At 42.6% G+C, this 22,408-nt stretch overlaps 1 protein-coding gene across 3 annotated transcripts in view; it reads left to right on the top strand.

Annotated features, from left to right (window-relative positions):
* Nucleotides 1–22,408, top strand: part of NPAS3 (neuronal PAS domain protein 3) — a 181,502-nt gene that overhangs the window by 153,365 nt on the left and 5,729 nt on the right. For all 3 annotated transcript variants that reach the window (XM_053475224.1, XM_053475226.1, XM_053475225.1), the window contains exons 6-9: nucleotides 24–198; nucleotides 8,400–8,518; nucleotides 14,247–14,440; nucleotides 16,530–16,636. In XM_053475224.1, the coding sequence (XP_053331199.1) occupies nucleotides 24–198; nucleotides 8,400–8,518; nucleotides 14,247–14,440; nucleotides 16,530–16,636 (595 nt within the window). The remainder of the gene's footprint in view (nucleotides 1–23; nucleotides 199–8,399; nucleotides 8,519–14,246; nucleotides 14,441–16,529; nucleotides 16,637–22,408) is intronic.

Consider the following 22,408-nt stretch of genomic DNA (forward strand, 5'->3'; position numbering starts at 1 on the left):
GTATATGTTACCCCTATCTGCAGGTGGAGCTGACAGGAAGCAGCATATTTGATTATGTTCACCCGGGGGATCATGTGGAGATGGCGGAGCAGCTTGGTATGAAGCTCCCACCAGGCCGTGGACTCCTTTCTCAGAGCGCCAACGATGACGGGGCCAGCTCAGCTTCTTCATCCTCCCAGTCGGAGACTCCGGAGCCTGGTGAGTGTGGAGCATATGCAGCTTTTTTTTTTTTTATTTAAATTTAGGGACATTTTTGTGGAGCTGTCTTGATATGATTCTGACAAGTCATAACCATTGGAATAGAAAGTATAGCCTGTATTTGGTTTAATGAAAAAAAATACATCCATTGTACAGATGTGTAAATCCAGAATAAATGGTATTTCTGAAGTATATTCACTGGTGTTGTTTTTAAAAGTAAATAAAATAAACTCACTTGACCACGAAAAATGGAAATATCTTTACTGGCATTTAAAGAAACAAGTTACTTTTAAAATGTGATGTATCTCTAAACCTAAGAGAAGGGACAATTCTGGGGACAAACAAGAACCAGGAAGAGACGTCTCTGTCGATGGAGGCATCTCAGACACCTTCCTCTTCAGTTTGAGTAATGAAGTGGAATTACAAAGCGTACCATACGCGGGATGCGGCTCATGTTCTCAATGTAGCCTCTCACATTATTTATGTTATTCTTTATGTTAAGTGTAGTTTTTTTCTGTGAAATGAGCATGGTTGGGAATTAATTAGATACTGTTTTCACCAACTTACTTGTTCCACACTGGCTGGATGTGGTGGTATAATACCTGCTCGGACTTTGCTCCTGGAAAGTGGAGGGGTCGTGTTATGTAGAAGGGTGGAGAACTCATGGGATAAACTCCCACCATATTTAATAGAATCTCGTGATCGTTTTCAAGGTTTGAGTCTTTTCCCCACATTCCTTTATTGGCCTGATAACTACGCAGTATCCTAAATTTTGTTTGTGCTCTTTACTGCCGTTCCTAAAGATTGTAGGGAGGGAGGGGGGGTTGTTCGCCGCTTTATGCTCCCCCTCTTCTCCATTGTGCTTTGACGATAATTCAAGCATTAGGGGAAAATCCATTTATAAATTAAACAAAATGACTTGATATCCATCGCTCCCCAGTTCATCACGCTGTTCAAACAGCCACGAGATTGGCGTCTTGTCCCCGGCCTTCCGAGAGCCTTAGTAATTAGATCTGTGACGGATTTATCCTTTACTGATTGAAGCTTTAAATTAATTGAAGTTCCACGTTTGTGGTTTTCTGTTTTTTTTCCTTTCTTTCTTCAGTGCTAGATTTCTAGCTTCTGCTTATTCTCAGAGGGTTGTTCTCCTGGGGAACATGGAAAACCTTGTTTTTTTTGTCTATTGTTCTCTACGTATTACACAAAAGAACAGCATTTTTGGAACTGAGAGGGGACTCTGAGCATCAATTTATTTAGCTTCCTTAAAACGGAGGACTCTTTTTGGACCCAAAAGACCCCATCCCTTCGTGATGCTTACAACATGTTCCTTCCATGAATACTGACTAAATATTAATTATTTGTTTGACTGTATTAAACATCAGGCAATATAAAAAAGTAAAAAAAAAATCTATTCAGTATCACAGTAACATAATTTTTCTGGGAGTTAAACAGTATTGAGGGATTTCTTACACTCTCACGTCTTGTTCTTTTTCTCCTTTCATTTTTCTTTTAAGTAACTTATTCTGTGTTCTGGTTTAAGATTTCAGACCCTAATTGTGGATTGCAGTGATCAGTTGGATTATCCTTAACGCCTGCCATGAGAACTGGAGAACGTTTAATCCGTTTCTATAATATTTTCAAATATTGATTTAAAAAAATAAAATAGATTTAAATCAAAACACCCCGCCTGGTATAGTAACTAAAAAGTAAGATCAGCGTATTTTGAGGCTATAACAGCATTATTTAAGAGTCCTCTTTGGGCTGGCACTAGCTTCTTGCCTGTTTTCCTAGTTTCCTTTCTCTTCCATGGCTGGAGCTGTAGTTGGTGGCCAGCATGGTTTAGACAGGGAACTCTGCGTGTTTGCACTATTAAACTGAATTCACATATACGCACAAACTCGTACTAACACTCCGATAACCACTGAGCCACATAGCTGTAATGACAGTCCCTCGTCGCATGTTACTGCAGTCCCTCTTTTGTCATTTGTTAAAATACTGTTACATTGCCTTAATCAGTTTTTAAAAACTTCTTCACATGCCAGTCCTTTTACACCTCTCCTCTCCCCACTTCTCCTTTCATTACCTCTATGTCCAATTCTTCCTTTCTCCTTTCATGTGTCCTTCCTTGCATCCCTTCTCATTAACACATATTCCTTTTATATCTTCCTGTGTCCCTTCACCCTGCCTCTGTCTCTATACGCCTGCTCTCTCACCTTCTTACATCTTTCTTATTTCATCCCTCCTCTCTTTTTCTCGCTCTTTTTTTTTTATTTATTTCCAGCCCTTTCTTTCCCTTCTCCTTCCCCCGTGTCGTAGGCTGTTCTCTCTTGTGGCTTGCTAGGAATTCAATTACAGAGGCAAGAGATATGCAGTCTCTGGCGGAGAGAGCGTCCCGGCTGACAGCAAATATGACAGCCTACTTACAGGCTGTTTATGCAATTAAACTCACCCTCGCCACACCTGCCTAATGATAAATGTCAGGGTCTTTGGGTTTAACATCGCCTTATCCTCTGTGTGTGCAGAATTTTTGCACATCTGCACCTGTTTACATATGTACAACTCTGCTGTTTTTCCACAGCACCTGTTTGTGTTCTCTCTACACAATATATGTATAACTATATTGCTCCGTCACAATCTGCTTTAAATGTAGATGTCAATCATGTTAGAGAGCTCTCTGGCTCTCTTCAGATTTATGGAAAGATGGTGAAATAATAAATTCAAATTTAATAGTCAACATTGTGGCCTTAATTAAAGCTTTGATAAAGCAGCCAGGTTTGGTTAAAATGTTGGCCACTATTTTTTATTTTGCACATTTCAGTAAATTAACACCTTAAGTATTTAAAGATGTCTAAAATGCGTGTGTCCATTACATTACGGTCATTTATTTCTCCATAACCTAGCCAGGTTTTCCTTTGATGGCTCAGATTAACAGATTATTTGTAATCCCACTTAGTGTAATTATAGTTGAGCCCAGTGGTGTACCTAGGCTAGGGCAATGGAGGCAGTCTGGCCCGGGTGCTAGGGTGCCTGCTGATGTTTGTGGGGTGCCGTCTAAACCGGGAGCCTGCTGATATGTGTGTGGGGTGCCGTCTAAACAGGGTGCCTGCTGATGTGTGTGTGGGGTGCCATCTAAACAGGGAGCCTGCTGATGTGTGTGTGTGGGGTGCCGTCTAAACAGGGTGCCTGCTGATTTGTGTGTGGGGTGCCATCTAAAAAGGGTGCCTGCTGATTTGTGTGTGGGGTGCCGTCTAAACAGGGTGCCTGTTGATTTGTGTGTGGGGTGCCGTCTAAACAGGGTGCCTGTTGATTTGTGTGTGGGGTGCTGTCTAAACAGGGTGCCTGCTGATATGTGTGTGGGGTGCCGTCTAAACAGGGTGCCTGCTGATGTGTGTGTGGGGTGCCGTCTAAACAGGGTGCCTGCTGATTTGTGTGTGGGGTGCCGTCTAAACAGGGTGCCTGCTGATGCAGATACCCAGCATGGTCACATGTCCTGGGAGTGGGAGCTGCAATGAAGAAAGAGATCTGTGAGTAAAGCCAGAAGGGGCAAAGCAAGCTAGATGGATGGACGAGGGGAAGAGAATTAGAGAGGGAAATGAGAGGGTGAAAGAGAAGGAAGAGGATGAGAGGGTGAGGGAGAACAGAATAGGAGGAGAAGGTGTGAGAGAAGGAAGATAAGGTATGAGACGGAGATGAAGAGAAGAAGGTGGGAGAGAGAGGAAGATGAGAGGAGGGTAAAAGAGCAGGTAACTGTGTGTTTATGCATAATCGTATGATGTTAGTGTGTTTCTGTAAGTGTAAGGTCTTAGAGTGTGTATGTGTGAGCTTATGGTGTTAGCATGAATGTATGCCTGTCAGCATATGTTGTCAAGTGTGAGCCTGGAGCTAGTGGGGAGAGAGGGTGTGTGTGTGTGTGTATGTGTAAGTGTATAGTATTATAGTGAGTATGTGTGTTATTGACAGGAGGGGGTGGCAATGAAGTACTGCACCCAAGCACCACTAACCCTAGGTGTACCCTGCACCACAACGCTCAAGAGTGAACGGTGCGTAGGTGTGAGGCTAAAAAATGAAACTGATAAGTGCATTATGTATACCACTTATTGAGCCACCAGTTTTGAAGTAGGAATTTCAGTTTACTAGTAAGGGATCTGAGGACATTTATCATGAAATGTGTGCAGAATATGACAGTTGTAGCTTCAAACTGTGTGAGAATAGGCCTATTATCCTGAATACTGGAGTAAAACTCTGGGATGTGGACGGCGGAAGCTACCTTCTCTGCGTGAATGTGTGTCTGCACAGCCCACCAGATTTCGATGCCCACCAGAGTTGCCCATGTGAGATGCTGGAATGAAAAGCAACAAAATGTCTCCAAATTCCTTTTTCTGTTAAATGTTACAGTAACGTGTTAGACATCAGTAACCTCCACGGTTTCAGGGAGCTGGAATATTCCATTGTAGACGTGGGATTCCTTTACCAAATTCCCAATCCTTTCTCGTTTCACAGCAGCCAGCTCATGCATGCACTCGGCACTGAGATCTCCCTCCACTCCCCCCAACGAGCTGCGTTCATTCTGAGTGAATAGCAAGCAGCAGAGACCTTGTGAGGAGCAGAGCCATTTATTCAGCCTGCATGCGCGCTTTCTTCTTCATCATAATTATTTCCAAGTCAGATCTCCTCCCTGATTTCCTAACGGGCCTCTCTCTCTCTTCGAGCAACATTCAGGATCCGGGGGCCATGATAATTCAAACCCCAAACCTCACGGGTCCTGTACCTTTTTCTTCTTTTTTTTTTTTTTTTTTCGTTCTGCTTTTTTTTTTTTCCAAGGACATTTTTATTACAAAGCTGATGAAATTTGCATATTAATTTGTTCCCTTCAATTTTCCTTTTTTTAAGATTAGACGTGACAGGCGGGTATCAGAGCTTGCATTAGTCACAGTGGATAAAACAGGCTGAAACACACCGGGATTGGCGTAATATTATTACGGTGTCATAATCTTCTTAACCCTTTAGCAAACAGAACGAAATGCGATACCTTCACATCTACCTGTTGCCTCTATTACAAATGTCCACACAAATAATGAATTATAAAGGTGTAGAACCCTATATATATAGGAAAATGGGCAAATTTGGTTAAGATGATACCTTTAAAGTTTTAGCTGTATTACATGATAAACATAAGCCGGAGAGCTTTTAAACCTGTGTACATTTTCAGAAGCATTAAAAAAAAAACAACAATTAATGTGTATATGATGGGATCAGTTCTCTTTAACGCCCCGTGCTTAAGGATCAGCATGATTACTCATCCCCATTATGTTTTTACTCTCCTTTTGTCAAGCTGCTGATCACCGTATGGCAAAGTTGGTTCCCTGCAGTCAAGCAGTCCCTTACTTTTAATCTAAATATGTCTAAAACAATTAGAGTAATTGAAAAAGTGGATTTTAGTTTTTGATAAAAGCTGTGACGGTAACAGCTCCCCTTTAATCACCTTGAGTATTCATTAATCTTAAGGCAAAGAACTTGTCACCTAAAAGAAATGACATTATTCGCTAGCCCCTTAAAAAAAAGTACACATTTGTTGCGCTAACATCACGTGGCTGTTTTAACTTTTTAAGTTATTTTGTAATCTTTCGAATGCAGGTTTAGGAAAATAATGTATTTTATTCACACTGTTTAATTTGTAAACATTTTGTGATGTTTCTATAAACATTATTGTGGCTTTTGCTGCACTCATTCCCAGTACCTCGGACTGAGGGGGGTCATGGGAAGAAGGAGAGCTAGATGAAATTAAAGCACAATGAAGAACTGCCTCCTTTTTCTTTTCCAGGTTATAAAAATATATTATCAACATTCAAAATGTGGTCCTCTTTATAGACTACAAAGGGAAGTTCATATTTTTTATTAGAAATATAAATTGTGTAGGTTTATTATATTATAATATATTATATATATGTAATATATATATATATATATATATATATATATTGTATTTTTTATTAAAATATAAATATATTATACTATCGTCATTAATTGCTGGTGACAGAACACTGGCCCAGCTCACAACCAAACACATCTTTTTCTTTAACCAAATCTTTTTTGGGGCAAGCAGCCAACCAGACAGATTAGCCCCAGATTATAATGGGGTAGTCCAAGGATGTCAGTCTGGAATATTAGGTTTTAAATGGGATTTATCGCTATAGACCACAAACACTCTAATGTTTTTTTTATGAAGTATGTGTTAACTTGTGGAAACTCATTTAGACGGTCCTAGTGGTGATCAGTAACTTTTATAATCTCGTTATCCTTAAAGCGTCCACATTCTGCAGCGTAACACCTGTTACTAAGTACGAAGAGGTCTAAGGACGCGTTCAAATGCAAGAAATCAAAAAATATATTTTCATTGAAAACAAATGAAGTTCGCTGAATGGGCTTGACTTCTGGTTTCGTTGTTACTGCGACCGGATAAACTTTAAGATAGGGATTGGCAATCGTCTAAAGGATCTAAAAGCTAAAGACTCCATTCGTCCCATGGTATTCCCCGCCACTCCAACCTGTTCATTAGATATATGCCTCATCCATTATTAGCGGCCCTCGCTGTGACACGGGGACAATTCCTGTTTTGAAATATTGAACGCATTTCCAGGCTCACGCTGTGTTTGGAGGGGTGTGAAAGAGGGGCCATAGACCGCCCTCCCCCCTCTCGCTCTCTCTGCCTTCATTCACAATCCATCTCTCTTCTCTCATAGCTGCGAGGCCTCATTGGGGATACATACATTAAGCCCTTTAAATCGTTTATAATAAATCTTTGTCTAAGGCTCATTTTGACAGTCTCTCTCTCTCCCTCTCTCTCGCTCTCTTCTCCCCTCTCTCTCTCTCTCTTTATCTGACCCTTTTTAAAAGAGCTTCTTTTAAAAGCGAATCCTCAGTAGTCTGTTAATCCACTGGGTGTACTGACAGAGACAGAGCAGACAGAGAGACAAGAAAGGCAAAAAGATACAGCCGCAGGAAATATACACAAACGCTGTGCGTTTACACAGAGCCGGTGTCTGCAGAATGCTCGTTAACCTCTTCCCCGCCGCCACGGCCCTTTTACATCCCCCTTTTTGCAGCTTGCACCACTGTACGAAACCTTTACAAGCTTCCGCATTAGCGGAATTCTACATAAAACGTAATTAAAGGCATTGTTACTTAACGAGTTCGGCCCCCGGTGAAACGTTTCCTAGCCTCTGCAGCGAAAGATTAAAATAGGACATTTTCTACATATCTGTAGGGGGGGGAATAAATGCAACCCAACGTGCGCCAGACACATAAACTCATTGAGCAGGGCCCTCCTCGCCTGTTGTTTCTGTAAGTCGAATTGTTATGTTACATACTACTTGTCCTGTTTACCCATTGTACAGCGCTACAGAATATGGTGGCACTAAATAAAACAATACATTGTGTTTAATCAGCAATTAGTTTGTGAGGCCACGCAGGTTTACTCAGCCTATTATTACTGGTATTAAAGGATGCCGTTTAACTGTCCTTTTCTGGGGAAAAGATGAATATGATAAATATGATAATATGTATACATTTGCACATAAGAGGAAGCTGTGGAAAAGGGAGGCCTGTCTACAGGACGTTATAAATGTTCGCATTTTTGTAATCAGAAAATGTTATATTCATTAACAATCTCGTGGTAACCAGATAACTATACGTCTGGCTAGTAACGTGGTGAGTGGATGTGTTGGCGGCCCTTTTGGCTCATAGCAGGAACGGTTTTCCCGTTGTAAGGAACGTGCGCTGCTTTCCCAATCTGTCATGGCCCACCCCACCGCGCAGTCCCTGTGATCCCTTTCTCTGGTGAAGCCGCGCTTCGGATCCTCCAACCAGCTGGATCTGAAGCCGACATTCCAGGTTTTGATCTTGCAGCTTTTGATTATAACTAATGAGCTCATTTAATTCAAAATGGGAGCCCTGTGATAAAAGAAATAAGTTTGATTCCACTGGATTAGAGAAGAGAATTATCAGGCTAAGAGACAGCTGCTTAACCTCATCTTGTTGACACTTTCCATGTTAACCTTCTCACTCTCCATCAGACCAGCAGCTCATACCCCAATGTTCTACTTGTGAAGTAATAGTGATTCTACAAAACCACCAAAATATAGTCACATCTACCTATACAATACTCTTTATCGGCTTGTTTAACTTTTGTTATCCTTTTACAGTGGAGTCTGGTAGCCCCGGGAATCTCCCTCAGGATAACTCTCTGGAACGGTCCTTCTTCATCCGGATGAAATCCACTCTGACCAAGAGAGGTGTGCACATCAAATCCTCGGGGTACAAGGTATGTCAAGTCAAGGGCCACGGTACCAAGAACTTGGAGATATGCTCCTTTACCATCACCAAACATCCTTTTTTTTTTGAGACACCTAGGCTAAAACAGCTATAGTTGTGTTTGTAAGGAGAATCCTTCCAGATTGTGTCTGAAGCTATTAATTTAAAGGGAAAAGTAAACGGATAGAATCCTCGATAGTGTTTGCCAACATAATGCGTTAATCTGATCTAATTTTACTTTACCCTCAGTGCAAGTTTATGTACCCCTTCCCTCCTTCGTTTTGGTTTCGTCCATGTGTCTGGCTATTCTTTTTCTTTGTAATTGTGTCGCTCTACTGGCGTATTAAACATATCAAGCGCTAATTAAGGTCACAATTAAGGTCAGGGAGGAGTACGGTTAACCACAGCTCTGACAGAAATGCTACTATTATTCCAGATTCCTCTTTCCTCACAGGGGAAAGGGGACAGACTGTAGTGCAGACTCTGCCCCTCACCTCCTTTCAATGCCCCTCTTCCTCCGTCTATGCCTTTCAACTTCAAGGCCTTCATGTTGCTTCCAAATTGTGTCTGGGAAAGAATTCCCCCCCAGGCTGCCTACACTCTAAAGGTGTCTTTGAAGAGCATCAGTGTATAAAGAATCGGAATGGATCCACTCTCCTGAGGCAAGAGAAGAGGGAACGTAGTCAGTCTTATGTTTGTTCTGGGTTTGTGATGGAAGGCTGGCACAGCAACCCCATGAGCATATGTCTTAGAGATTTTTACAGGTGAATGCAGGTATAACAAGCCTCGCATCCCGGGGTAACAGTCCAACCAAATGGCCAAGTCTAAAGACTAAAGTCACAAACACTTTCTGTAGCCTATACATGCAGTATTGTGCATTATCCAGTCACTCACAAAACACATTTATAGGAAGCTAACAAATGACCAGACCATTGAGAGGATCCCCATGCTAATGACGTAAATGATGTCTAAAGTTCCTGCCGTCTACTCTGGTGGCTTTATGAGGAACTGATATAAACAAGTAAAACAAGCAAAAAAAGCAAAGTCAAAATGTTTAATTAAGAGCTGCCCAGGGCAACTGTCCTACTGGCAGCCCTCTCCTGATCATATCTTCTGTTAAGTCTGAGAAGAGGATGGACATAATTCGTCAGGGGAGGCAGAAGAACCATGTTATGTCAAGTAGAGTGGCCTAGAGGTTCACAAAAAAAAAACAGTCCGTTAGTTTGGGAAACATGGTTCCTCGCCATTGCATCTGGGAATGTGCTATATGGTCTTCTCCACCAATTCAAATGCGTGTGTTCAGGGCCGGCCTTTGGGGTGTGCGACCTGTGCGACCGCACAGGGCGCCACACTCCAGGGGGCGCCGCCGCCGCCGCCACGGGGTCCTCCGCCGCCGCCGCCGCCGCCGCCGCCGCGGGGTCCTCCTCCGCTGCCGCCGCCGCGGGGTCCTCCTCCGCTGCCGCCCCCTCTGCACCTAAATGAAAACGTTGTTTTTTTTGTTGTTGGTTTTTTTAACTTTATTTAATAACCTCCATGTTAAATAAAGTTTTTTTAACTTTATTTAACATGGAGGATGTTAAATAAAGTTAAAAAAACCAACAACAAAAAAAACAACGTTTTCATTTAGGTGCAGAGGGGGCGGCGGCGGCGGAGGACCCTGCGGCGGCGGCGGCGGCGGGGGAGGACCCGGCGGCGGCGGCGGCGCCCCCTGGAGTGTGGCGCCCTGTGCGGTTTGAAGGGGCAGAGGGGGGGTAGTTTGAAGGGGCAGAGGGGGGGTAGTTTGAAGGGGCAGAGGGGGGGTAGTTTGAAGGGGCAGGGGGGGGTAGTTTGAAGGGGCAGGGGGGGGTAGTTTGAAGGGGCGGGGGGGGTAGTTTGAAGGGGCGGGGGGGGTAGTTTGAAGGGGCGGGGGGGGGTAGTTTGAAGGGGCGGGGGGGGGTAGTTTGAAGGGGCGGGGGGGGTAGTTTGAAGGGGCGGGGGGGGGGTAGTTTGAAGGGGCGGGGGGGGGTAGTTTGAAGGGGCGGGGGGGGGTAGTTTGAAGGGGGGGGGTAGTTTGAAGGGGCGGGGGGGGGTAGTTTGAAGGGGCGGGGGGGGGGTAGTTTGAAGGGGCAGGGGGGGGGGGTAGTTTGAAGGGGCAGGGGGGGGTAGTTTGAAGGGGCAGGGGGGGGGTAGTTTGAAGGGGCAGGGGGGGGTAGTTTGAAGGGGCAGGGGGGGGGGTAGTTTGAAGGGGCAGGGGGGGGTAGTTTGAAGGGGCAGGGGGGGGGTAGTTTGAAGGGGCAGGGGGGGGGTAGTTTGAAGGGGCAGGGGGGGGGTAGTTTGAAGGGGTGGGGGGGTAGTTTGAAGGGGCAGGGGGGGGTAGTTTGAAGGGGCAGGGGGGGGGTAGTTTGAAGGGGCAGGGGGGGGTAGTTTGAAGGGGCAGGGGGGGGTAGTTTGAAGGGGCAGGGGGGGGGGTAGTTTGAAGGGGCAGGGGGGGTAGTTTGAAGGGGCAGGGGGGGGGTAGTTTGAAGGGGCGGGGGGGGTAGTTTGAAGGGGCGGGGGGGGGGTAGTGAGGGGGGGCGCCAGAGGAGTAGTTCGCACAGGGCGCCGGAACACCTAAGGCCGGCTCTGCGTGTGTTAGTCATGTCGTCATGGGTAACCAGCACACTCAATGTTTTGACCTGTATTGGTCTTTATTAAGCCTGCAGTGTGAAGAACAGAAAACATATATATGGCCATACTCTGGCCAAAGATGGCAGATCAGCAAAACCGTAGGCAGATTCCTCTGTTGGGCGATCAGGCTGCAGATTACAAGGGAGATCTCTGTCCCTTTTCAACTATAGAGAACTGTGCCGTGCCAGCAAAGCTTCCATCACCTCAGGTCCTTATCCATAACGTGACATCATATTCCTTGTTTAGCAGTTAGGACACCGACTGGTGATGCTGCCTGGGATCAGACCTACAGCAACACTAACTCACAGAAAAGGAGGAACAATGGACGTAGAATTTTACTTACCATAGTAGTTTTGTGCTTAGTTTCTTGCCCCTTATTGTAATTTACGTTATTATTGTCTTTTCAGTAAATAATTTTATTAGAGATTAAGAAATGAAAACTTTTTTGTCACTGTCTTCATATTCCATTGTGTAGAGGTTTGCATAGAGTAAGACTGATCATGTGCCATAGATATGGGTAAAGAGTAGGCTGGCAGTGCCCTCTTGTGTGCTTCTGAGAAGCTGGCAGTGCTTTGCTTTCTTTAAAAGAGGAAGGTTGGCAATGCACCCTTTATATACCCCCGAGAAGGAGGTTTGGCTGCGATGAATTGGTTGGCAGCACTTCCTAATCTTACTGCGGATAGTTTTTCTCTCACTGCTGTGTGTGAAATAAAAACCTCAATTGAAGCTGGTGCTGCCTGCCATATCTATATTATTATTATTGTTTTTATTTATATAGTGCCAATGATTTACGCAGTGCTCCCTACAATACATATATTCAAAGGATACTGACACACTAAGACACACAAATACTTTGGTAAAGAGGGTCCTGCTCACAAGCATACAGAGAAACACAAGGGCTGTGTATAAGATATACATTTTTGCTCAATTATAAGACGACCCCCAAAATTTGAATATTACTGGTAATTTAGGAAAAAATAAAAAAAACTCAATAAAAGCCTACCCTATAAGAAAAGTTTTACTAGTTAATATTAATTCACATGTAAACATTTTTTTCCATATTTAATAAAAACTATGATTGAGAAAAAATATTTTTTTGTTTTTATTTCCTTTTATTTACCGACCTGCCCCAGTTATGTACATCTGCCCCACGGCTTGCTACTCTGCCTTATACACCCCTATATGCCACTCTGCCCGCCAGATGTGCCTTTTAACCCTCATCATACCACTCCCCCCCAGAAATGCCTTTTAACCCCCATCATGCCACTCTGCCCCAGATATGCCTTATACCTGCCTATATGCCAGTGTGCCTCCATGATATGCCTTTTAACCACAATTATGCCATTCTGCCCCCCTGAAATGCCTTTTAACCCCCTATATGCCACTCTGCCTACAGGAATGCCTTATATCCCCCCCCATATGCCACTCTGCCCTCCCCCCCAACTTATCAATCCTTCTCCAGACTCGTTCCTGGTACTTAAGACTCCCCAGTGTATAGTGGGGGCAGATGGACGTCTGCACAATGCGCGTAGACAATCTCTACTGCCCATTAGTTCCGCCAGGGGCTTCTATGACGGAGCACCGGCGTGACCTTCAAAGAGGAAGTAGCGGCAGCAGCGGTGGTTACCAGAGAGGAGGATCCAGGTCCCCTGCAGCGCTGCGGGGGATCTTGATCTTAGTCTTATAGTCAGACCTCTATTTATAAGACGGCCTCGAATATGAGACATTTGCTCTGAAAAAAACCTTGTCTTATAATCGAGCAAATATGGTATATATATAAAGCACCTGATTAACCCTTAAAGCCTGGGTACTGTGATACACCCCTCTAGTTCTGAATGGGCTCATTACTCTCCTAACATAGCCCCGTACACACAATCCCTATGAATGGTTTAACCTTGAAATCCTGGTAATATACTTTAAGGTCACACGAGGGGGGAGCCTGCTGCTGCTGCTGATGTTGTGTTCCTCCGCATCCCCTCCTTTCCCTGTCACATTGGATTTAGCTGTTGAAATATATAAAAGTACCACAGGAGCCTCTGATGTGTTTCTTGCCATAAGCGATCCGGCAGCAAAACTCTCCCCATGTGTCAGAGAGGAGAATGTTCTCTCTCTATTCTGCTTCCTACTTGATTATTTGGTCTCCATCAACTAACCTCGTCCTGACCCATTCCCTTTTAGGTTTCTGCCTTTTACCGCTTTTTTCAGCTCTTATTGCAGTTTTATCTTGTTCCTTGTACTTTATCATTAGTCATTTTTTTTTCTTTTTTATTATTTTACTTTTGTTTAAAGAAGTGGTCTCGTCGTCACAGCTTTCAGCATCACCGCATTTATTTATTTAAAGCACTTAAAGCTTGTGAGATGTCTGGTCTCAAAATAAGTGGCTGTTTAACTTCATGGGGCTGCCATCTGTGGCAAAAGGTGGCAGAACTTGCATCTCAATGAATGTGCCATTTCAAAGTCTTGTCCACAGCTAGCCCACCCAGGAGCTTTATACGTTTAGACTGAGGACACCCAGAGATGGTCTGTTAACTAAAACGAGAGTAGTTTAAGCTCGTTGACTTCACCATGTATCATGAAGGGCCAACGCCAGTGAGGTTCTACTGCAGGAGGATCCTGACTGGCCCCGTATCATGTATAGATAAATCCGTGAGCTTTAGCCTACCCACTGAATTATGCATGATGCGGGTCAACTCACTTGAGGAAGTTGAAATCACAGCTCTCCTGCCAACTCTCCCTTTAGTGAATAAACCCCAAACATGTATTATTTAGTTTATGTAGTTTGGGCACAGAAACTTATATACATTTTCTCACCCGGAGTATAACCATCTTCCCTTTAAGTTGAGCATTTTGGCACTGAAACTGTTAAGAATAGAAACATCTGGTGCATACAGAGCATTTCTTTAACTATTTCCGTGCTGTGTTGCTCACTTTAATGTAACGACTGCATAATATTAGCTGTAAATGCAGGGACTGCTTAATGTAATGGTCCATTTAATTAGATACACAACCTTAGAACACCTTCCACAGTGCGGCATATTAACCACTTCTCTCCCGGAAGTCATTGATTGCTTTCTTTCTGTTCTTGTTCGAAGGTGATTCATGTCACGGGTCGGCTGCGTCTCCGAGTTTCTCTGTCTCATGGACGTTCTGGACCTGGCCAGGTGATGGGTCTGGTCGTCGTGGCGCACGCCCTTCCTCCTCCAACAATCAATGAAGTTCGCATCGACTGCCACATGTTCGTAACACGAGTCAATATGGACCTCAATATTATATACTGTGAAAATAGGTACGTTTCCAGCAAACAGAAATGTTAATTTAAGAATATACAGCATTTAAACTTGTTGGCCGCTGGTTTCCGTCCTGTGCATTCAGGAGTCCTGATTGTTGCTGCCATGTGTTGCTTCTTTAGCTTTTAGACATGCCCATGGTAGAATACATTCATTTTATGTTACTTGCTGCACTCATTTATGGTTTAAAACCAAGCCTATCGTAGTTTATACAGATGTTATGTATTCTGGAGTCACATTATGATTCCGTCCAGAGAATAATCAAATCTTCTCAAGAAAGACTCGATGGCTAGAGACTGGATGAGGCTTTGCTGTCCTACAGAAAATAACTGTCCTAAAAGACAAATGCAGAAAGAAGAAAAGCAAAAGTCCAATAATATTAAAACAATCAATTTTAAAAAAATATCGAGGGTATTACAGAAAATCACCGGAAATCTTGCAAAAAGGGGATTGCGTGATAACCAAGAATCCCACGACTGTCCCAATAGTATTCCATGGAATCTGGATCACTCTAGAAGCCTCCTTATATACTTAAACTGTATGTCATCCTGCCTTATGGATCCCAGTGGTGTTACCCTTACATATGTGCAATGACAACATGGAAACAATAAACCTAGGGTTATGAATACCATTAGTAGGGTCAAGCATGTAAAATATCAGAAAACATCCTATTTGAAAACCGAAAAGTCCTCAAGTGTATCAACAGGTAAGTTTGAAGTCCCTCAAACCCAGCACTGGACTCAAACATGACGTTTTACAGATTCCTGTTGGCGTATGCACATGGTTCTGGTCTGTCAATGTGTACAGCACTGTACCAGGACCTCTATTGTTCTGGGCTGCTTCATTAGCTAGCTCATTATTCATGTGATATAATGATGATCATTGCTATTATCACCAGGCTTATTATTACCATTATTAGTGCTATTACAGGTTATTACACGCTTTGTCATTTATATCATTCACCAAGTAATATCCGCTGATTATAATAATTCCGATACAGCCGCGCAGAAAGCGTTATGTCGCCCGCGCTCTGGGTAATTAGTGGCCTCGTTGTTTTCCGCCTTCACGATCCGACAGAAATAATTGCTTGTTAATTACTTCCAGTTATATGCACTTTTGCAAAGTCTTTGGAAAGGACAGAATTGGGGATATTTAACCCCTGAGTTGAAGGAAGATAGGGATGGCACTGACTGTAGTCGTTTTCTTAGCGCTGTTTTGAAACCACCACTAGTATGGGACGGGTTACAGTAACGGAAAAGATTTCAGCATAGACGGAAAGGGCGCTTTATTGTTAAGTTTGGCATTCAGAAATAATCTGATGTCGAATAAACCCTTTATTGTCAATAATGTATTGCTTTGCTGACTCTCCAGTATGGTTGGGGGGTGTAGTTGCAAATCATTTCTGCTCCCCCCATAAATGTATGATATGATTGCATTCATTGGAATCCCGTTCCCTCGACATAACCGTCTCTTGGAGCTCAACATCACGGTATAATCCACCAGTGTAATAACAGACCCGCCGAGGAGGACCGTCCCCTCGATGCTCCCTACCCCCTGCTTCACTCCTCTAACGGCCTTGAAGGGGGATATAGCCAGATCTGACCACGACGACCACACAGGTTGCCAGCTGACCTCAGCAGGTAGCCAGGGTACGAAGGTATGACACGAGGACAGAGTCATTCGGAGTATTCTTTGCTTCCTACCAGTAGACCTCTAGGAGTTGATACATTCTTTCCTATACATTAGGTATAAAATAGGGGATGGAGGGCGATTCAAGCAGTAGAAGGCGGTCTGCGTGACCATGACTAGGGCTCTGTGAAACAAATGTTACCAAAATAAAGACATACTCCCAGAGACCTCTTCAGTGGTTACATGGTGTGTGGACGGCTGTTTTTTTTTCTATTAACGTACTGTTTGTTTCTTAATCTTCGAGACCGAGGGCAAGTTCAGGCTAAAGCAAGAGGGTTAAAGCTTCAAAGGAGCATCTTCTCCTTCCTCTCTCTCTTAACCCCTTGGCTGGATTTATCCTTTCATAGTTTAAAGTCTCTTTCAGCCATCTCTCTTCTCATCCCCCATTGCCTGTTGCAGGATCAGTGATTACATGGACCTCAACGCTGTGGATTTGATGGGTAAAAGATGCTATCACTTCATCCATGCCGAGGATGTGGAAGGCATCAGACACAGCCATCTCGATTGTAAGTATACTGCACTGCATTATCCATCCAGATCCAAAACGAGAATTATAATAGAATGTCGGAAACCACATAGCAACTTGTGTTGCACACACATTGAGAGAAGGGCAGATAAGAACCATTTAGTCCATATATCTACAAGATGTCAAACCTACTGGGTCCCTGGTTCAGGATCGCTTTATGCCATTCCCACGTATGCCTACATTCATTTCTGCTGGAAGGCTTCTCTCCTTAACCCCATACCCTCTCAAGCAACGCTTTCTAAGCCCCCTACCCGCCACGCTCGTCCATATTGCATTTCTTTTTTTTGTGGTTTACATGTTGTGATCATCTAAACCTCAGAACAGCTTAAACTACAAAGAGACGGCAAGTGTCGTTCTACCACCTGTTCCGTTCCGCAGCGTCATTCACACAGTAAGAAGGCCTATTCACCTGCATCTATCTGGGGTGCGCATAGAAAAACAAGGAATATAAATTATCCAAGAATAGGGGGACAGAGGGAAGGAGGGGGGATCTGGAAGCTGAATATGTTAAAAGTGACTATAGCATTTTAGTCTCATTACCCATATAGACTGCAAGCTCTTCTCATTGCTGCTCGTTTTGTATTGTCCTTATTATTATAATGCAATAGTAAGAATATATATATATATATATATATATATATATATACATACATGCGTGATTAAATGCATATTAATGCAATAGTACTTTTAGTGAATTCCTCTGGTTTATTCATTGCCTCTGGGATCCATTCCCAGCATCATCTGATAAATGGAATAAGGATGTTAGAGCACTTTTTATAGCTGTTTCATTCAATGTTAAAGTCCTAATTGAGCCCTAAATTACAGAAAGCAGAAGCTGCCAGGAGCAGGCGGGTGTCATTTGGCTTTCAGAAAGGTCATTCTGTCTGCCTCGGAAGCTTCTACAGAAGCCAACATCGCCCATGCCTATGAAGGACATGGCGAGACTTCCTGCCATTAGTAATAGGTGCAGAGACGGGCTTAACCAGCTGAGTGCCAGAGACGCGGGAAATGCTTATTCGTTTATTACTCAAACAATTACGGTGACTTAAATATAGCTGACTAACGGTGCACTAATGGTCAGCGTGACGTCCCCATGCCGCCACCACCACCCGTCATGCATTTAACCCTTGTGCTGCCCATTGGCATGGTGGCCTGCTGTACTGGTGTGCCAGTAATTCATTTCGAGATCGTTAAAGTGCATGATTCCTCTTTCGTTACTGGTCATTCTTACAATAAATCAGAGGACTCTGTTGCTTTTCTTGTCTTCCAAAGTTACAACTTGCTTTTGGCTTCCTCCATGGAAGTGTGTCTGTCTTGGTATTGGGTTCTGAAAAGTACCCGGCCTCTCTCTTTTTACAGGGTTTGTCTGTCACAGCTAATGCCCACGAGAGCTCTCTGGCTTTCCTTCTGTAGCCGAAAATGTGCCAGTTATTGCTCCAGAGAACTATAGACTTCTCATACGGCAGTATATGTGTCACAGTTATTGCTCCTGTGAGCTGTGTTACTCTTCTTCAATTGAGATGTTTCCTTGGGTAGTCCTCTTTATGGGTGTAATTTTATAACTCTAACAGTGTACACAGTTCTTTACAGTGGAGGCATTATAATGGCAGCGACATAAATAATGAATGCATGTTTCTACTCAGAAAGCCTCTGTCCTTCCACCAAGCATGGTGGGAGTTGTGAGAGAGGAAGACTGCAAGCCTCCTGAAGAATGGGCCAGGTAAAGGCAAAGCAGCGTTATGGAAGGCTGTCTCAGTATGATGAGAGCTGTAGTTCCAGACTGAGTGTAGACATGGTCTTCTCCCTGTGTGGCTTTCATAGAGAAGGGAAGGAGAACGTGTCCTTGCTGGGTACAGTTTATTTAAGTAGAATTGTGTCTGCGAGACATGAGGCGATGAAAATGATTCATTGAAGGCATTTATCAAAACTTGATATGGGATGTTCACTCAGTATTTAAAAGCTATTCTATTTCTTACATGTATACCCTACCAATGTTCTTATTATAAAAATCAGATCAGCTGAAAAATAACACGGAATAAGTAACCATGAAAGGGTTAACAATTCAGACCTCCATTAACTATAGTGTTGCTTACAAATACTTATGTTCCCAAGGCAGTAGTCGCAGTTTATTAGCTTTTAGGCATGTGAATTCGGATTCGTATAAGTTCTAACAAAATGTGCCAATTTTAATGAAATTTGCCAATTTTGTTAATTCATACAAATGTAGGAAAACAAGGAGGGACCCCAACAAAAGTAATGAAAACGAAGCAAAAGACTTCCGATTTCATTTCCATTGTGTTGGTTTTTCCCCACTATCACTCACACTATCACGCTTATACTCACATTCTCCTTTTTTTTACATTAAAAACAATATTTCCAAATGGAGTAATTCAGGTTTTAACTATTCTGCTTCCCTATGATTGATCATTACTATGATGTAAGTGCTAGATCACTAGATATTATTATTTTGGTTCCATGTGGGAATGAAGTTTGAAATTGAGTAATAGTGTAATAGTTCCAGTACTGGTCACTTCCAAGGTATTTGATTTAATTAGATCGACACTGTTAAAACTAGTGGATATTTGAACAGGTTGATTGGTCATTTTAATGAATGTTTATATAAGCGTAACCAGTGAGCAAATAGTTAATCGCAATGAATACACTTCTAAGTACTAAGATGGTTGGTGAGTTTATAAGTAGTTTAATCAGCAATGGGAAAGCCATACATGAATGAGACTCGGTTAATTACGAATGGAACATCGAAGTCTAAAACTAATTTGTGTACCAATTGACAGATACACTTTAGAGATCTCTGACTGGCAGGGAACAATGTTTATGAATGAAAATACACTGGACATTCATTCAACCCACAACCAGGATAGCTAATTGCTCACCAATTCATCCTCCTGAAGAAAACGTATCCCTTCTGCTATATATGATGACCTATTTGATAAAATAAGACAATGTAATGACTTTGTTACTAAACTGCTACTACTGCCTAGGGAGCATTAGTATTTGTAGTTAATGGAGAGCAATATTTTAACCCTTTTAAGCCTACTAAGTTTCATGTTTACAGTTCTGATTTTTATAATAAGAACATTCTTAGGGTATGTTTAATAAAAGTTATGTTTTAATGTATTAATTTAGGATTTAGTTCCTAACTTTAAGTTTGATGATTATATAGTCATTCTTACACGCATTCTTACACGCAGCTTTATATTGCATAACAGAGGCACCGACGTCTAAAGTTTCAGTATTTTTTGGTTATATGGAATTGTCATTTTGGCAGGATAGAGAGTAAATATTTATTTGAAAATCCCATATGCTGCTTTCAAATCAAATCAGATTCCACCGCTTTAAGATTGAAAGAATAAATTAAATGCCAGTTAACTGGCATATAAAAATAATAATAATAATAATGTAAAACCCTAGAATGTTACATACCTTTAGTATTTCTTACAGGGATTGTGGGTTCATATTTTTTTGGGAAATGTGTTCTTAAATGCGTTATCCAACTATATTGCATTTATTTCTCAATAATTTAATAATAAGAAGAAGAAGTGCAGGTAGTGACTTATAGCAAACAGTGAAGGACACAAAAAAAGTTTTCCAAATACCTGAGATTTCTTGGCTTTCCAGTTTTGAGCCTCGTCCCCCCTCCACGCCGCTTCCCTTAGCGTTCAGGCGTCATCTGGAGTTTGTTTTTAAAGCTGCCACAGAGGACGGAGCTGACTGTCAGGGTGCCGTGGGCGAGAGGTGCAGATTAAAGCGCTTTTATTCCTTTTCATGTTGAAGCTGCCAGTTTGGTGACTGTAGAGAGCGAAAGAGGAGGGGACGAGAGGGATGGGGTCTGTTATTCACACAGCCGTCCAGGCCGTGTACTTTCCTATTATAACTATCTTGGTTTAACATTGGCTGCCCCGCTCACAGCATATGGGTTGTGGTATTACACAATAGTTGTTGGATCAACTGTAAAGCATTTGTCTTACTGTCTAGGACGAGTGTTGGGACCTTTATACTCTGAAAAAAAGGTATAGCTCCGGTTACACCTGACATTGGCTATGAACATAAAAAATATGGCGTCTCTTGGGTATACCTAAGTTGACCTCAGCTTCAAGCACTCAACTCATTTGGCGCTCCACATTGCAGCAGGACCCAGGAACACCTTGGAATAACAGAAAGTTATCACCATCAGGCCCTTAAGATGAATCATTTAACTGGTCAATAAGTTCTGACATTATAATGATTCTAAAGTTAACCAGTACTTTATACATTGAAATAGTTTACAGCTATGCCATAGAAACCCTTTCCTCCTTCCTTGGCTAGATGTATCGCAGAACAAGAAGCATTTGTAAAGGTTCTCCGTCTTGACGTGTTGCAGCGTCATTCTTCATACTAAATTATTTCTACTGAGCACCGTTAGTAGGTGGCATATATTCCAGGATCAATGGACCTGACCTACAGAGAAGCAGATCATCTTCCTCAACCAATTATCCCAGTCATAGTCCCATTCTACCCACGTGTAATGATAACATTCGCTGGAGATATAGCTGTAATAGTTTGGGATAGCCATGTTAGACCAGTAGGGTAGATGTGAAAGAAATGAGTATTGCATTATGAAAAAATACCTTTTTATTAGACTAACATTTAAGGGCAAGCTTTTGAGGGTATCAACCTGCGTTAATAAAAAATACTTCTCTACATTTAAATAAAACGTATCTCTGTCTTTTCATCTTAAACCATAAGAATGTCTTAATGAGGTTAAGAACATGTCTATGGTGCAGGGCTTTATTAAAATATTTTGTGTGACCTTGTGTCCTATTGACGACATAATAGTAATGTATTTGTATTTATAAACATATTATTGTTTCTAAACACATTGATGTAACCTTTAGGGATGTAGAACGCTGTAATACACGCATACCCATCAAACATTCTGAGCTCCCGGAAAAGAGGAACATTAGGGGAGGAAAGAGGGACATTAGGGGAGGAAAGAGGGACATCAGGTGAGGAAAGAGGGGTCCTTCTGTTTTCTAATTGATCTAGGCTTTAATTCCTAGAGGGAAATGACTTCCCCGGTGCTAAGGGACGCAGGCTTTGGTGCATTGTTATATTCATCCCATGGTAGCTTCCTAACCTGTCACTGGGGAATTTCAAACATGTCTCCCTTGGCAAAAAGCAAACATTAATTGACACAGGCACTTGTTTGCAACATTGGCATTCGCTAATTGGGTGGCACCTGCCACATTTGGTCTGGTCTGGGGGCCAGTGAGTCCGTTGGTGAATGTTTATCTCCAGCCTTAGTGGCAACTAGACATATGAGTGTTTTTAATGTGGGAGCACACAGGTAAACATTATGGTGATTATGGAAAAAAAAGGAATGAGGAAAAAAGTTAATAAAAGTGGGACAGCTGAACACATCATAATCTTTAATAAGCATAATCTTTGCTTTGCTCCTTTATTTAATTCCATCTTTCCTTCATCCCTATTTTGTCGTGTTTGTCTTATATTTCCGCCTCCTTGTTGCCCTTTTCTGTCTCCTACCTGCTCCTACGCTCTCCCCCCCGCCTTCCCGTCCTTCCATAGCCCCCTCCCCATCATAGTCTGTATTGTGTAGCACTTATTAGCCACAATTAAATGGACAATATGAATTTAGTGCCTTCTCAGGAGCCTTCCTCGGCTCTGCTTTGCAGCAAGATGATTAATGCAAATACATATTACTTGAGATAACCATTTAACCACTAATTTAGCC

This window comes from Spea bombifrons, chromosome 9 (assembly GCF_027358695.1).
Source record: "Spea bombifrons isolate aSpeBom1 chromosome 9, aSpeBom1.2.pri, whole genome shotgun sequence".
NCBI lineage: Eukaryota > Metazoa > Chordata > Amphibia > Anura > Pelobatidae > Spea > Spea bombifrons.